Raw genomic sequence first — 17,756 nt, 5'->3', positions numbered from 1 at the left:
AGTTATAAAAATATAAATATCTTTGAGTGTAATATTGAAGATCCATGCTGATGCACCAACAGGTCTACAGTTAAATATCTAATTTGCCTGAATTTAAAGTTCTGTATCTAAAAGTCAAATTAAAAACCACATTACAAGAAAAATAACTACCGTATTTTCCGCACTATAAGGCGCACTTAAAAGCCTTTAATTTTCTCAAAAAACGACAGTGCGCCTTGTAATCCGGAGCGCCTTATATATGGATCAATTGGTTAATTGGTTGATCCATACTGGTTGTACACGGCGCTCTGTCAAAATGTTTCAGTACGACTGGTAAACTACAAAGCCGCACCGCGGTAAACACCGGTACTGTGCTTACTCCTAGTCCAACACCACTTGTGTGTATAAAGACCCCAAAATGGCACCTTTCAAGAGACACGCTTACGACGCTATTCTATTCTATGCGCCTTATAATCCGGTGCGCCCTATATATAAAAACAGTTCTAAAATAGGCCATTCATTGAAGGTGCGCCTTATAATCCGGTGCGCTTTATAGTGCGGAAAATACGGTATATTCTCTCTAAACATATCCATGTGTTTAAGCACACTGGTACCTAGGTACTCATCATTCGTCGCATAAAAGTTAGAGCAGTGTTGTGCAAACAAACACATCCGTGGTAAGAAGCGCATGAAATACCTGTGATTCCAAGAGGACACTGGCAGCTGAAAGAGTTGAGCTCATCAATGCAGCAGCCTCCATTTTGACAGGGCTGGCTGAGACATTCATTCATTTCAATCTTGCAGTTATTTCCTTAGAAAGCATAAAAGGTGCACACAGCATGTTGACACATTGTTTTGGTGAATAAAATGTCACTTTAACTTACAAAGAATAACTTCAAGATAGCTTTCACTTACCAATAAATCCAGGTGCACAGAAGCAATTGTAGCCACCGAGAGCGTCTTTACAAATACTCAGAGCTCCACACGGCTTTTCCTCACAGTCATCAATGTTTATCTCACAAAACTGGCCTGTTAACCCTGCAGAGGAAGGGCAATATATTCTATAGGATTTCTCCACTCCAGCGGACAATCCCTTAAAAAAACAATGCCTTTTGGATGTGATGTACTGTAACACTGTCTTGTAAAGATCTCTAGTTGTGATACAGGTATAAATAATTATAACTATTAAAGAGAAAAATGAGGATTTGATTAGCTGATTTTCTTCCCGTCTTTCCTTTTCTTTCTAGCGCTCAAGTAAATGACAAAATGTACAATCACTGTAATATTGTCAAATATTAAAATGGTGCTTTAAAACAGCAGTAAGTACCACCAGTGGGGAGGGATATTTTTGTTAATGGGTTAGCATTTTGTTTTTTAACCTGCAGAAGAGCCCACTTTACTTCCACTGTTAAACAGTGGGCAGCGGTGATGTGTGAAGTAGTAACGTTGCACTATACCGACAAAAACAGGGAAGAAGAAGAATGCTACCAAATAAGTGAAATGATTAGATGTTTATAATGTTGACATTTTGCACACTAATCAGCAAGTATTTACTGCATTTACTGCATTTACTGAAAGAAAATTACTAGAATGCTAAGCTATTTACTTTTACTTATTTATAATTACCTAATTTACCTATACCTCGTAATTACTGTAACAAATGGAATGATTAATTAGACTTGGATTGGAATTGGACTCATTTTTCAAGTGATACAATGTGATTATTACCTCATGCAATCCACTACCATCAAATCATTTCATAACTAACAATTCCTTTGATAAAATATGAGTTTGGATCCTAAGAGGAAAAACATACTTTCCAAGTATCATCACTGCTTTGAAGTCGGCTCACAACCTGATGAACTGAGGCCGGACTTACACATTTCATAGGCTGCTTGGTGTTGTTGCTTAAGGCAAAAGAGATTAGACTCCCACAGAGGAGGAAGGTGAACAAGCGAAAGCATCAAACCAAAGAGTAAGTGTGCTATATACATGTTTCATTCGAGGAATTACCTCCATTTCAGGCGAGCTGCTGCCGGATGGAGAACCTACCTGGTAAACAATCACACTTGAACCCTTTTGATAGATTCACACATGCTGAACCGTGTAGACACAGGCCATCAACACAGTGGTTTATAGGTGTTTCGCAGTGCGGCCCAGAGTACTCATGGTGACACACACATTGATAAGTATTTGCCAGCTCTTCACAGAGGAGAGTCCCCTCAGGGTTGCAAGGATTTGACACGCATTGGTTCACAGATGAGGAGCATTCATTGCCATGGTATCCTGTAAGAAGAGGGATCAAAGTAGTGATTGATGTGCGGAGCTATGTACAGTATCCTCCTGACTTCCCACGTCTGGCAGACATCAGGGATTGTGATTCCACGTAATGCCGTCGTTGCCAGTGTTTTTCCTCTCTGCTGATTTACAAATTTTATCCAGCATGAGCCCGAAGCACTAAAACCAACGAGGGATTTCAGCAACAGTACACAAAGTAAAACTACTGTGATATGTTTTTTTTTTTTCACCAAATGTAACTAATTTGCAGATTTGTACACATGCTTTCTAATGGTATTCACTTAGAGGTTCCCGCTGTTTTGGTGATACCAACAACAACAGTAGTCAACAACACGAATACATTTTCACATGCTTTAAGGGCTGAGTTTAAACGAGAGGGATTGATGTAAAATAAACCAAGAAGAGCAGAAGACACACTGAGGTTATAATGATTATACAGCTTAGAGCATTGCATGTTGCATTGATATTGCATGTCTGCATTTCTATATAGAGTTACTGTAGTAACAACTATAGCAATTTGTATTCTTATTGTAATTTTCTTCTATTCTATATTCATGTTTCTTGATTTTTGTACATAATATACTTTCTCTTACTATGTTTACCTTATTATGTTTATGCTATGCACCAGTACACCGATGCAAAGTCCTTGTAGTTTAAAACTTACTTGGCAATAAACCGGATTTCTGATTCTGACAAGCTTGATTTATATATCACAACACAAATTGAGCTTAACAAATTCACAACCAATCAACTTCATAAATGTGCTTCAATACCTGCAGGGCAAATGCATTGTATTTCCCCAGCTGAGTTGTAGGAGCAGGTTCCTCCATTTCTGCAGAACTCAACATCTGATGCACATGAGGAGACGGACGTGGAGCAATTCTTTCCTGAGAGGTAGATAAAGATTGTTAATCGAGCGCTATGAAAATGAACACACACTAAGAAAAATGAGCTCATCACCAACATAATGACACACCTCAATATCCCGTCCTACAAATGAGTTTGACTCCAGAGGGTGACAACCATTAACGTGAGGAACCAGCGTGATGTGAGGTGTGTGTGTTTGGTAATGGAGCCAGTCGGAGTGATACTACAGTATAACTGCCATATCTTTGTCCCACTGCAGTTTCTTACAACAGCCAAAGGCACACACACTTTATTTAGTCTAGGCTTATGCCTGCTTACACTGTCACAGTACACAAATATGAACACAATTCCCTTGCTACTACTGCGTGAGAAATGACGGATACAACAAAAGTTCCATTCACACAACAAACTGTAGACAAAATAAACATAGTTGTTAATGTACAGATCAGTATTCTGTTAACTTGTGTCAGTATTACTGTATATGTAAGATAAACAGCACCTTTGATACATTATGGTAACCAATATATCGTCTTTGGAAAAATACTTTATCCTATACAATCTTCTACAAGAGGAGAAACAAAGATATATTTATACTCAATCAGCTGTGGTCATACTGGATTTTGTGAATGAGCTCTCACGTTCGACCAGTTTGATGGTTATCACTACTGAAGCGTCATCAATCTGCACTATGTTCATTAAAGTCTAAACTACGAAAATGATGCCTCAGATAACTCACCAGCAAAGCCTGAGGGACAGATGCACTCATAGTCTGCAACCAAGTCGATACATGTGGAATTATTGGCGCAGTATCCATGGACACATTCATCATCGTTGATTTCACAGTTCAACCCCCCAAACCCTGGTATGAAGAGAGAAAGAGAAATCTCATCAGTGAATATCAGTAAACACCAGACATGAAAAGACAATAATTAGTGTCAAATTGCACCCAAAAGCAATTTATTGCTGTTTCATTGCTGAGGTTTTAAATTACTTTTCAATGCAAGCCGATGACAAGAAAACATGTACATAATATGGAGAGTAGATTGCACCACAGCCTTTATTTGAGAAATTAAATTAGATTTTGTCATACTGTTTGTGACATTATTTTCATGGCGAATGTTTAACTCCAAGTAACATTAGCATATTTGATATATTTAAAAAAACAAAGGTTAAAGTCGTGAAGTAAAAGTGAGAGCTGCCAATTTCTGACATTTTAGTCCCCCAGAAATATATTCCACTGCATGGTCACGCTACAAAATGACTATCATTAGCACTGTCACACACTGCAGCTACAGGAGGCCCATGACTAATGCTTGGCTATCAGCACCATCGGTGCAGGTCAAATTCTCATCATTTCTCAAACTGACCATGGAACCAATCTCCACCTCTCTCCATGTCATAAAATTTGACAATTATCCTGACTTCATTAAAAATGCATAACAGGCTTCACCCGCAATCACGGTTTAATCAGAGGTATGTTTCGCAGATAAGATGTCAACCGGACCAGGAAATTATCGGAAAAAATTGCTGAGATTTATTCCTTCGTACTCTAATGATGCGAGCGGCAATTTCTGATGGAATGATTTTATGTGATCGGAGAAAATGTAAAGCAAATATCTGTTAACCTTACGGGTATTGAACTGAAAGCCACGAGACGTGACAAAATGTGTAATTAGAAAACATCATGAATACAGGAAGCAATCAACATCAAATGCTACAAAAAACCTTTTGTTGATAGTGTACAGGTAATCATTCCAAGCAAACACTACAACAAATGACTTCACTGATTAGTCCCTGCTCTTTTGGGGAAAGCGTGCTAATCAGCAGAATCACCAGTTGGGTTTGGTTAGGACACGTTTTTCTTGACTCTCAACCTTCTATGGCTGTAAAGGTAAATAAATTAAGATCCGTTTTTTTTATTGCTGTCACATTGAGGGCAAAAAAGAAGATAAGGGAACAACTTCCAGTTGTGGAAAAAGGGTTAAATCCTTGTACCCAACTAAAAGAGGGTAGTTATCTATGTTTCTCTTCAGGACATATTGCCCTAAACTGAGTCTGCAGATAAGAAATCGTTTGTAAGGAAAGTAATGTGCAAGTAGTAGTCTGTTTCCTGATAGTTCTGATATACTTAGGATATTTTTTTAGCAGGGGAGTCTGAGGAATGATGTTCCAGTTCTTGAATTGATATTGTTAAAGCCATTAGTTTGAAAAATGTCACATTTCTAGTGTTGAAATGATAAGTCCATTATCACAATAATCGGAGAGGCAAGATGTCTTTTTTTTTTTATTCCAAAAAATAAAATAGATATGAACAAACTCTAATAAGGCAACTGGCATATTTTCTCTTTCTCTATTTTCTCTTTACTCTGTAAACCATTTGAGACTGGAGTCTTTGGGACAAAGCAGGCTTCCTTGATTATTTTTACAGTAAATATTGAGAGAAATGGAAAAATGGTACTGGTGCTCAAAATCTGAAAAATAAACTGCAATGAGAGGCCTTATGAAGTTTGTACTGGTTATTCAGTTTATCTAGGATTTATTTACCTAGGTAGTACAAGTGGATGAGTTGTAGCTGCCTTTGTTACTGGATACTTAAATGGGTTCAATCAACGTCTTTTTATCTCCATTTATTTATACACAGGAAAAACAAATAGACCACCAAACAACGGAATTGAGATAGACCGAGTGCAAAAGTGTTTTTGAGTGGCTTTTTCATGAAAGCCAGAGTCATAACTCCAGGACTGAAACTGGTTGGTTGCACACCAACGAAGGTCTGAATTAGCCACATAATCGTATTGCCTCAACTATTTGGGCATCTAATTGCATTGCAACTTACCCTCTGAGCAGAAGCACTGATACAGGTCATTGCCGTCACCACAAATTCCACCGTTCTGGCAGGGCTTTGACTCACACTCGTTGAGATTTATTTCACAAAATGACCCTTCAAACCCTGCAGCATATGTAAAAAAAACACTGTTATTGGAATCCTTTTTTGCCTGGTTTAATTCCTCAGCCAATTAGGATCAGCATGACTTTGTCTTCACAAACAAAAGCTGGTATTCAAAGCTTGTATTGATTCAAAGAGCTTGCTGGGCACATGCGGACTCAGCTCACTGGATCATTTAATCATGTTTAATAAGAGCCAGTCATTGCCCTTCTGATTTATTGCATTAAACAAGCCAAATCCAGTGATTTTTAAGATCAAAGTCAATCTATACACAAAGGGAACCACATGAAACAAATAACATGCATCAGCGCACATGTGTAAACGCACTCGCTCCACACACTCTCTCCACACTCTCTCTCTCACACACACACACACACACAATTAAAGAGAAGAAACATGTCAGTGTTTAAGGAACATTATTGCTGGTGCTACACAGGCTGTTAGTGGGTTAACCTCACACTTATCTAGCATAGAGTATTTGTTATGTGCTTCACACAGTCAGGCAAGGACTAAACAGAGCATAAGGGTCCTAAGATGCTCTTCACAATTATAAATGTGGAAAAACGAATATAAAAGAACAGTCAGAATAAGCCGTTTCCCCTCCGAAACAACACTGCAGGGTTACATAAAAACAAGAACAATCAAACAACAACTGCTGCAAAAACATCACAAAAACTGTCGAATGCGAAGTGTGGGTCTTGATGAAACAACAGGCTTTCGGAGCTCAAATAATTTTATGGCAAAAAATAAGTCTTGCACTGAAAAGTTGTTCCTGTGAAATGAATGCTAATGCAAAACAAAAATATACTGATGTCAAAAAACCAAAAACTCTGCTCTCTGCTCTTCAACAACAAGCCAGTAGTGTATTTCCTTTTCTTTTTTTTTTACACACAGAATCAAAATCCACTATCGTGAGTTCATCAAACATTCTCAGTTCAAGAATATAGTTTAGTGTGAGCAGTAAATACTAGGTCAAGAAGTTGACAACATGTGGTACACAGTATAGCGAGGGAGGGTATGTGTAACATGCTTTGCAACACATTAGGTTGGCAATATTGGATAATACGGATGCCAAGACTGCCGACCTGAAACATCTAGACATGACAGCATCTCGCAGTGTGCCCTTGAGAAGTGATCAGGGGAGAGCAGCGCGCCGCAGGTTGCTTTCATTTACATAAGAAATCACTCACAATCCTTCACTTTGACGTCTGCCGAGCATAAGTGCAACAGGAGTAATGAAGTTAGGGTTATTGATTGGGTTACATGAACTTCTATGTAATAGCCATTCATTTGAAAGGAGATAGCAGAGCCGGTGTAGAGTTGACTGAATTATGATTGGTTTGGCTGGATTTTTCATTTTTTCATTTCTAGTACCGTAACTGTATCCAGGAATAAGCCGCATGGTTTCCGATGCATGTACACACCGTACTATACTGGCACTCTGTCACTTACTTCACACATATCCTTGACTTGTAAGAGTCTGCAGCCTGGTTATACCCCTGGCAAGCCTCAGCGTATCTGACAGGTCAAGCCTCTCCCTCTTCCTCCTGTGTTATCCCTGTCACTGCTGGCAGCTACAGCTGTGATAACAGTCATCAGCATGGAGGGGAATCAGCAGGACTTGACTGACACACAAACAAAATTGTTTATTTCCTGCAGGAGCTGTGAAACTAATCTGCGTACGATTATCATATGGTTATGAAGGTGTAAAAACGTTATGCGCAAGTTTTAATGCATGGTCTAGTAAGAGAACACGAGAAGGGCTCTTGTGCAGTCTTGATCTGATAAAACAAAAAAAAGAGAACAATCTACTTTTTGATCAATAGCTACTAAAACACTACCTGAATCAGCAGTATTTTCTGTACAGCGACATATTCCTTTTAGTAAATTGACCTTGAAGCCTGAGAAAATGCATTATTTTCCACGTGCTAATATAGCTGCGTGACAAATACAACACCTGTTAAAGGTCTTGCTCACCTCTTTCACATGTGCAAGAGACATTCTGTCCACCCTTGGTCTCAGCGCATATTAATGTATGCTCACTGCACAGTCCAAACGAGCAAAGGTCAATGTCCACCGAGCAATCTTTCCCCTTGAACCCTGCAATGAAAATTGAGTTAACAATGGAGAAGGAAATTCAGAATCAGCCAAACCTTGGGAAATAAACAAGGAGGTCTGAATTCATAAAACAACAGGAACACACACTACGCAACACATATGTATATATATATATATATATATATATATATATATGTAGCTGTATGTTTTATTCAAGATAGACACCTTTTCTCTGGTGCATTAATGGGGGTATTGATTCTTCCCCTCGCAATCTACCTGCTATGCAGTATGCTAATTGGGTGAATCATCGACAGAGACCCACCCTAGCAAACTGATCTATATCACATTTATCTGCCCCACCAAATGCAGGTCTGCATGCCACTGATAGATACCCATGTCAATATCTATTGTTGTAAATAAAGCACAGACAGATGGTGTGACTGATACTCATTACACGTGTTTGTACAAATATAGATGACTTAAAGGGAGAATCCTAAAATAGATTAGTGTTTTTTTCACTGACATCACACGCTTCAACCCGTGGCCATTAGATAATGGCGATGATTTAAAAAATAAAAGAAGTGCATTTAATTGTTACATTCACAAAAGGTTAGGAGATTTACTTTATGGAGTCACAGACTATTTGTGAGTTTTTACCAGCAAAATATTTAAAAATCTTATTCTAATCAAAAAAACCTCTCCGAACTACAAGCCTCTAAACAGGGAAAATGCACCCATATCACCGTCATTAATCTTTGTGCAGTCGGTGTCTGCAAAGTAGGTCTCACTCACTCACTGGCAAAGCAGTGAAATATTTCAAACACTGCTAACGCAAATCCCTTTTTATCAAGACTTGAATAAACCAACAGGGCAGCAGCTATAATATACGTCCTGTTGTAAGCAGTCTCCATTTTCTATAGGCCTACCCTGTTTCCAGAGCCAAGCACTTTACATCAACACGTCTATCCAGAAGGTTTGACGACCTTCCAACTACCCTTTTCTCATCATATTATGTATTGCCTTGACTAGTTAATGGACAGCTATTGCCTCCAACAGAGTGTTCAGAAGTGTTTAATAACCAATTGTGCATGCAATTCACTCTGAGCTTAATGTTGCATGAAGGAATGTCACATTTACAGTGTCGCCATCTCCAAATGGGACTTCCTATTCTGTCTGACGGCTACTAGCGGCTCAGCCCAACTCTGCTTCAGAAACAAAGGCAGAAAGTGAAACTATGTTTTTCACTTTATCTCAAAATGTGCTATAGTAACAAGACATACGACGACGTGTTGTTAATACTTCACAGTAATACATTAAAGCCAAGTCCTTATATACCCATGTTCAGTGGTTAATGATAACAGCCGCGGGTCATAACTATTCCTTGGCTCGGAGAACTGCTGTTCATCAGCACATTTAGTCATCTCTCATCACCAACGCTCTGCTTGCTTCACTGAGCTGAAAAACTGAAGATCATGTTCTTGGATAGAAATCACAAAAGTCAGTTATTACTTCTAAGTGAGTTTAATAAATAAAATGAGACTGTGAGGTTATGTACAGATATGAAATTTAGCTTGTGTAGTTCATTACCTCCACCAAATAGCTTATGTTTCTGGCCTTCTTTGTTTGGTCTTTGCATAAGTTAGCAGTGTAAGTACTAGTGCTGTAGTACTCAACATTAGTCTTAGCCTCAAGACCCCTTTTTGAAGGTCTCTGTGCCATTTCAAACGTTTATCGGTGCTTAGAAAGGAAGCATGACATGGAAAAGGAGTGATGAATTTCAGCTCCTTAGTATGTCTGTTTGTATTTATTTTCCCATATAAAAAAAGGAAATACTCATGGCATACTTATACATACACATATATATAGTATATGCCAATAAAAGAGGTGACTGACAAGGAATCTTCATTTGTTTTCTCTGGGTGTTTTTATGGGAATGTTGATTTTTCACAACAATTTGAGGATTGCCTTGACTACATAGGCACTACGTATCAATATTATATAGATTTCAATGAAATTTGGAGTAAAGTCAAGTTCTGGTCAAAATCTAAACAATGCAACCATGTGTTGATGTTTTAAGCACCACCAGAAAACTACTACAACCCTTCCCAGTGTGAACTGTTTCTTAACCATTAATCCTAAATTTCATATTTTCTTTAATAAGTTTGGAACATACATGATTTGGATGACTTGTGCAACCTTGGCCAACGTATCCCTGAGAGCTTTAGGGATTAGAACAGTTAAAACAAATTATATTATAATTATGGATCAACTGGACAACACAGACGTACTGTACTGTAGTTGCAAACATAAAACGGTGGCAGGAATTGGTCAGAACACAGGATTGTAAAATCTGATTCTGATTTGTGTGTATGTAGGGTGAAGCAAGCAAACCTGACAGACCATCTATCTAATTGACTTTTAGAAAAGATAAAGTGATCAGTAACACCTGTCTATAAATCTCTCAATGAAGTCAAAACAGTAATGGAGGCTTTACTGACACATCGGTGGTCTGTTCTTGCCCAAATCTAATTTGGCCAACAGGCAGAAACAATAATATGGGAAAATTATTTACAGTGATGCATTTGCTCCGTCCATAATGTCATAAAAAACACATCATGTAACAGGTGCTGCACATGTTTCAAGGCAGTAAATGTTTTAATGACTTCACCCACATTTGAATTGATTTATTGTGCAGTAAAATAGAGGCACTTTTGGCCGAGAGGAAAGGCACAAAGAACTAAAACAAGATGTGCACGGACAACACAACAGTGGTGATATTGTTTCACTACGTTATACTCAAACAACTAAAGTAGGAGAATAGACTTTCAAAAGAATACAAATGTGAAATATCCAGCATAAACCATGCAGTGGTTCTACCTTTGTGGAATATATTGAGAATATTATTTAGCCAAACCCACCCATTGACCGAGTGTATTTTGTCTCCCGTCAACACCTATGTTTTGTGGATTTTATTTGTCAAATATTTGTCTGTAAATCCTGTTCTGTGGACTGTGGCTGTTTACTACTGAATGTGACATTGGACTGTGACATTCTGACTTGTGCAATCAAGCAGTGATTAAGTATTTTATTACCAGAGGGCGTAGTAAAATCAGCAGCACACTGAGGAATGCAACACCGCCCTCTCTTATGGACTGATTGTGGATCCTGTCTGGAACATGTGTTATAAAATGTCTAATCAAGTAACATAAATCTATTTTTATTTGTCAAAGGACAATGCTGAAAATCAAATCTCTGTTTGATCCGTTACGTCATGTTTACATGCATTAATGCTTAGCAAGATAGAAAACTTTCTATTTGCGTTGTGTAAAGCATTTTAAGATGCCGATTTTAACTGGTTTCTCGCCTGCATTCAAACGTGTGTACCTGATAATTGCTGTCTTTGCTATCTTTACAAGCACACCTTGAAAACAAATTGAAAAATGATCAGAGTAAACAAATTTGTATGTAAATACGTGAGAAATAAACTTTCCACATATTCCCAAGGTACAGTATACAGAAAATTAACGGCATGATATTTTTGTAAACATGCTCAATAATACACAAGTAGTTGGTACTTACCAAGAGGACAACGACAAATGTAATCATTTATCAGATCCATGCACGAGCCTCCATTTAGACAAGGCTGCGACCAGCAATCATTTACATTCTCAGAGCAGGTCCTTCCTGCAGGAAAGAAGAGAGACAAATAAACTCTACGTAATGCCACAGCTTAAAATGTGTTTCTACAACACGTTTTGCTGCCACCGTGGACATTTCATGCTTATTGAAGGTGTGAAGCTTAACTAGTATGTGAAGATCAATATTAGATACATCCAGAACTTATTCAGCACACATTTTTGTTTATTTCCCAACATTGAGCGGCACCTGGTTTAATGGTGACAGGATTTTACTTCACGAGGCGGCTGATTGCCTCTGGTTCTACGTACTGGCTCAAAATGTGATTGAATGATTGTGCGTTCAGCATGTTGCAGCTTGTATGTATGCAGAAATGGTGTAGCCTCAATTTTTTATCCTCTGGGCAAGAGTTAGACACAAAATTGATTCCAGATTTTACTGACAAATTGAATGCTGCACTAGGCCTGGCCTCTGGCGATATTTCAGACCTCTTATTTCTCTATGAGCCGGAGAGCTCACAGAGAATAAACAGCCTGACATCGTCAGGCACTGCCTTCCACACCTAAGGTAATTGTAGTTTTGCCATCATGACCCCACACACTGGCAAGGGCTTTGTTAATCACATATTATAAGATACTTGCATAATTAAGGTAGCTGCTGACTGTACCTCCAGCAAAAATATATTGTACAAGACACACTTTGTACTTTGACTCTATGATACTAAGCCAGATAGTAATGCCAGCCAACCATAATTAATTCAGCTGCTTACACATTACTGCACCGCTGTTCAATTTAGACATTTTCACCACATGGGCAAAATTGGTAATATCAACAGTCACAGTAATATCACATTATGCCCAATGTCTAAGAAATAGACAGAATATTTTAAATGTACATTATCTAACTCACAACTTATTTGATTTTGGCGTAACTAAATATAATAAAGTAGACATTTTTATAGTATTGAATCTGCCTGTTTTAACATAAACATGACATTAATTGTAAAAAGTAACTAACTGAGTCAATTTTGCCTTAAAAACATCTGCTGAGCACGGCACAGATGTTGTATAAATATCATAAAAAGTGGCATTTTTATTAACAGTGATGAATGAATGCATACCTTCAAGCTACACGTTTTAGCAGGTGATTTCATTCTAAATAACGTTTCAGTTGTACAAGTGAATCGTATTTCTCCTACATTCATTACTGCAATGAAAATGGGCAAAGACATGATTTTTATATCACTATAAAACTCATTCTAAAGCATAGTGATTTACAAAAAGGAGATTGCTTTCCCAATACAAGCAATACGCATTTTGACGATTAAGAAACTGTTGCTACAGTATGTGTCTTAAATCAATCATTTCTATGTATTCCATCTACTCCCATTATATGTACAGAACTCAACTTGCATATTCGCCCTCACCACTGATATATATCAAATTTCAATGAGAAAACTATACCTATTGTTGAATAATGCCGAGCACATTCTGATGAACTTTCTGTGTAAAATCTGTATATTTCAAACAATAAAACCTGCTCTAAAACCTGAAATTCCTGTGGCTGGCCATACTAATGGCTGCAAATAGGCTCACATTGGCATCAGATGGTCTCATACCCTCAAACCCTGGGGGACAGCGGCACCGATAATCACTGATTAGGTCCACACAGGTGGCGCCGCTTGCGCAGGGGAAGCTGTTGCACTCATTTGTTTCCAGTTCACAGAGCGACCCTTCAAATCCAAGCATGCAGCGACAGGTGAAGTTATACTGCAGGTCCAGGCAAACGCCATGTTCGGAGCAGCGATGGCCAACACAGTAATCAATATCCTCTTCGCAGTAGACGCCTGTGTATCCTCTGGGACAAAGGCAGCTAGCAACAGATTAAAGAGAATTTCTTAATAATGTATAGAGGTAGAAGAATTCTTTCAACCCTGAAGGAAAAGAACAGTAAATGTCACCGCTTTTACAATCATTGACATTCCGGTGCCTGAATGGCCCGAAGGCAATCCAGATTTGAAGGCTCACCTGTAACCATCAATCTCATCCCCACAAGTGGCTCCATTTTGACACCAATGTTGAACACAATCATTGACATTTATACGGCAGTTCTGACCAGACCAACCAGGTGTACAGATGCAAGTGTAACTACTGGCGTCATTCAACACACAGCGTCCTCCGTTGGCACATGGCTGTTGAAAGAAGACGGCTCCGTTAGATACATATGTCATGACATATGCTGCCTCATGTGCAAAAAAAGAGATAGCTTCATCTTACATGGTAATATTTTCGATTAGACTGCAACCATTCTGCTAAAAAAAATACAATCACTATTTTACAATGCAACCCAAACTAATTTCTTGCTCCCGGCTGCATGAAAATGAGCTTCATTCCAGCCACATGGCATTCTCATGAATACTGATCCATGCTTTATACTGGATTCACTCAGTATTCCACGTAGCATCTACATCCTGTCTAAAAAGACAAGATCAATGGTCATTGAGTGCTAAACCTCCCAAGAGTTCCTTGTAACAAAACAGATACGCCTGCTAGCTGGTACATGTGTATAATAGAAGGATAACAAAGGGGCAGAGGAAGAGCTGGCTTGTGGGAAGGTGTATATTGCAGGCATCATGGCATTTCTGTAGGATGGCCAACACAAGGCTTTCTCCACAGTGAGTGATCATCTCCATCTGTCATTTGAAGAAGCCCCTCTGTTTTTTAAAGCTTTTTGTAAAAGGCAGAGGGTCGATCTATCTATACCTAAAGAACCCCGCGCATTCAAAAAATACAGACATTGCAAATCTTCAGTGGCACTCATCCGCGTCAGGTGGCAGAGGCCTTTTCAGTCCTGTAAATGTGCTCCCCTCCTGCTTGCCAATAGCAAAATCCCTGACAAACAATCACACAATTCCAGCTTTGTCTTCTTTTACCATGACTGCTTAAAAATCTGGCGGATGTGCTCCCACATTCAGAATACAAACAGAACACAAAATAGTGCTTTGATGATTTAAATATGACGCATACATTACACTGTGAATATGAATAGATTTTGTATTTACAGTCAGGTCATAGGTCAGCATCTGTTACTTAACTACATTTGGTATTTGGTTCCGTTTATTGCAGCCTTCTTCTCAGAAAAAACCAACATACTGTGCAGCTTCAGCACCAGCTGATTGCTCTGTTTATGGATTATCGCATTTGCTGTCAATCTTCCTGGGGGATTTACGCTTATTTTTATCCCGGTGTATAACAAAGGATTATCCCACATTTTATGAATACGATACTGAATTAATATTTGATACCCTCTTACTTAAGTCCTCAATGTTGTAATTCAGTTTGTGGTGACAGTTTGCAGCAATGTTGCGTCTATAAATAACTGTGAATATTCCTACTGCCTTACTTATCATATGAGAGTTTTAGCCCATAACAGACTGTGCCTTGTAATGTAATTGTATTTGTGGTTTGATTAATTTATTAAGCCAAAGTGTCACACTGGTCATTTGGAAATGCATTCATAATTTACCATCACCCAACTAGATATCAATGTGAACGTACTGGTGAGTTATATCTTAGTTCTGTGTTCTTATGCGACAAAGCTGAATAAACAGTGAGCCGAAACCCCTCTAAATAAAATAGGGGAGAAGATTACACAAAACCTTCTCATTAATTTGCTTGTTATGCTTCCCTGCTGTTGTGATCATGTTGCTGCCCTGTTGAAGAGAAAACATAAAAATTGCTTCAAGAGAAATAAACAGAAGATTGGGAGCTCTTTAAAAATGTATGGGACTTAAGAGCAATACTTACAGAACCGCAGAGGAGGACAAACAGTCCATTTCGATGTTTTTACTCACTTGAAGGTTTTGAGGGCAGGGTACACGGCAGGTGTATTCAAGGCCATCTGGGAGGTCCAAACACTGAGTCTTTGATGGACATGTGTTGTTGGGTAGAGCACAAGCATCAATGTCAACTTCACAATTATTTCCCAGAAAACCTGAAAGAAAAGATTTGATACAATTAAAGTAACTTATGCAATACTTGATCAGATGGGTCGCAAACCCATCGCTAATTAATGTCAAAGTACCAGGACACAAGGTCAGCTCTTCTATGTATCTAATGGACAGGGCCAGAATTGCGCCAACAGTGGCTCAACTGGTGGATTGGCCCCTTTGTGCCACAGTGCCTCCATGACTTTGTATTTCACTTGAGTCTCAATTAAAGTCTTGACTGAGTTTTATTATTTAAACTTTCGTATTGTGCTTCTTCTTGTCCCTCTAATTTTTCTAATTCTCATCTATGACAAAACATGGTTGGTTAGTAACACAGCAGACACTGTCTTTTTCAACCCCTTACTGAGGAGGTGTAATTGGAAATAATGTCCAATTTGAAACATTTGGCATAACCGATAGTTGATTGGACCATTATCCAACATAACTGAATTATGTAAGCTTTAGGAGAGTCAGAACTATGCATTAGTTTGACTTTATCCATGCACTGTTGTTAAGCAAACATTCAGTATCGAGTTGGTAATATATTCTGTGGCAGATGGGGCTTGGAAAAAAGAAAGTGTCCTGCAACTTATAATTCCACCCATGACTTAAGACTTTGCTTACTGTGGTCCGGCACTCACCAGACTATTTTCTTACATTGTAGAACTCACTTCACCATGAGAAGATGCAGCAGATGAGGCATACGAGTGGGAGAGGCTTAGGTTTACTGAGATAACAGATGGGATTTAGTAGCAGGGCTGGAAAGCCAGGGAGTGCCCTGTGGAATTTTCTTACCATGGATCTGTGGCCACATCTAGTACCAGTTTACTTAGAGAGTTAGGGATTCATGATCAGGGATTACGGGAGGCTGCAAAGGCAGCTTCAGAGACAGCTGGGAAAGAGCAACCGATGGCTTGGCCTGAAAAGAAAAGGCACGAGCTTGTGTGCAAAGTATGGCTATCCATCTGGTGTTTGAAAAAGGGAGATACAGCAAATATCAGTGTCAAACATCACTTTCTACTTACTCTACAATTGTCTTAGGCTGTTCGTAGATATTAATAGTAAGAATGCAAATACTGTCGTCACCGGTAGATTTGTGAAACAGGTTCCTAAATACAGAGTCCAGTCATGATTGGTGCTCTGAGCAGTTGTATAACTGTTGAGCCTTCCGGGGTGTCGTGGGTCTATTTCAACTTGACATTTGTGATGGGAGGTTCCTACTTGATAACCCGAATTACACAGCCATCAGCCCACCCCTCCATTCCTCTAACATCACAGCCAGATTTCCACATAGATGCTCACCCAAAAAGCACAAGGGAGAGTCACAACAAATCTGGTGTATTGGAGTTAAAAGAAAAAGAAAAACACAAATACTTTAGTTGTATAAATGGTCATGTACACAATTCAATTTCTTTTTAATTGCTGATCAAAGAATGAACATATATGATCACCGACCCAGCGGATATAAAGAGAGCTCTCTTTGTGAATTGTTTTTTGGCCTACTTTCTCCTGTTTGTTTATAAAGCACGAATAATTTAAAGATTTAAAGTAAGAGGTCTTAATGTTAGCTTTCTCATTTTCAGCTCTTTTGACATCTGTGATATGATTGCATTGCTCATTGCTGTGTTCTAACCGGCTGGCCTTTGGAAGAGTTTGCAAAGGTTTCCTCCTTAGGTTCAAAGACATGCCAGTTAAGTGAACTGGAAACTCTAAATTCCCTGTAGGTATGACTTTGTTTTTCTGTCTGTGTCCAGGCATCGCAGACCAAAGCTGCAAACTGATACTGTGAATAATGAGAGGAAGACCCAGGCTGTGTTTTCTACTCTGCACAATGGAGCATGTTGTGATCAAAGAGAGTAGGGCCATTTTATAACGGCTTGTAGTTTCATAATAAAAGGCATTTGGGTGCTTTATTCTAACATATTGGAAAGTAGCAAAAATATAATAATTTCAAATATATCAATTAAATGAAAAAAAATTAAA

General features: G+C 38.6%; 1 protein-coding gene across 1 annotated transcript in view; it reads right to left on the bottom strand.

The window, feature by feature from the left end:
• eys (eyes shut homolog) overlaps positions 1-17,756 on the bottom strand; it is a 136,655-nt gene that overhangs the window by 104,204 nt on the left and 14,695 nt on the right. The window contains exons 8-18 of the mRNA XM_076076668.1: positions 15,639-15,778; positions 13,813-13,976; positions 13,404-13,657; positions 11,729-11,833; positions 8,069-8,191; positions 5,981-6,094; positions 3,881-4,003; positions 3,051-3,164; positions 2,032-2,265; positions 895-1,017; positions 677-790 (exon numbers count right to left, since the gene is read on the bottom strand). Coding sequence (XP_075932783.1) covers positions 677-790; positions 895-1,017; positions 2,032-2,265; positions 3,051-3,164; positions 3,881-4,003; positions 5,981-6,094; positions 8,069-8,191; positions 11,729-11,833; positions 13,404-13,657; positions 13,813-13,976; positions 15,639-15,778 — 1,608 coding nt within the window. The remainder of the gene's footprint in view (positions 1-676; positions 791-894; positions 1,018-2,031; positions 2,266-3,050; positions 3,165-3,880; positions 4,004-5,980; positions 6,095-8,068; positions 8,192-11,728; positions 11,834-13,403; positions 13,658-13,812; positions 13,977-15,638; positions 15,779-17,756) is intronic.

The sequence above is a fragment of the Anarhichas minor genome, unplaced genomic scaffold, assembly GCF_050575085.1.
Source record: "Anarhichas minor isolate MPS153535 unplaced genomic scaffold, ASM5057508v1 ptg000058l, whole genome shotgun sequence".
NCBI classification, from domain to species: Eukaryota; Metazoa; Chordata; class Actinopteri; order Perciformes; family Anarhichadidae; genus Anarhichas; species Anarhichas minor.
Note: the sequence above shows the minus strand (reverse complement) of the source record. Positions and strands in the feature narration are given on the sequence as shown.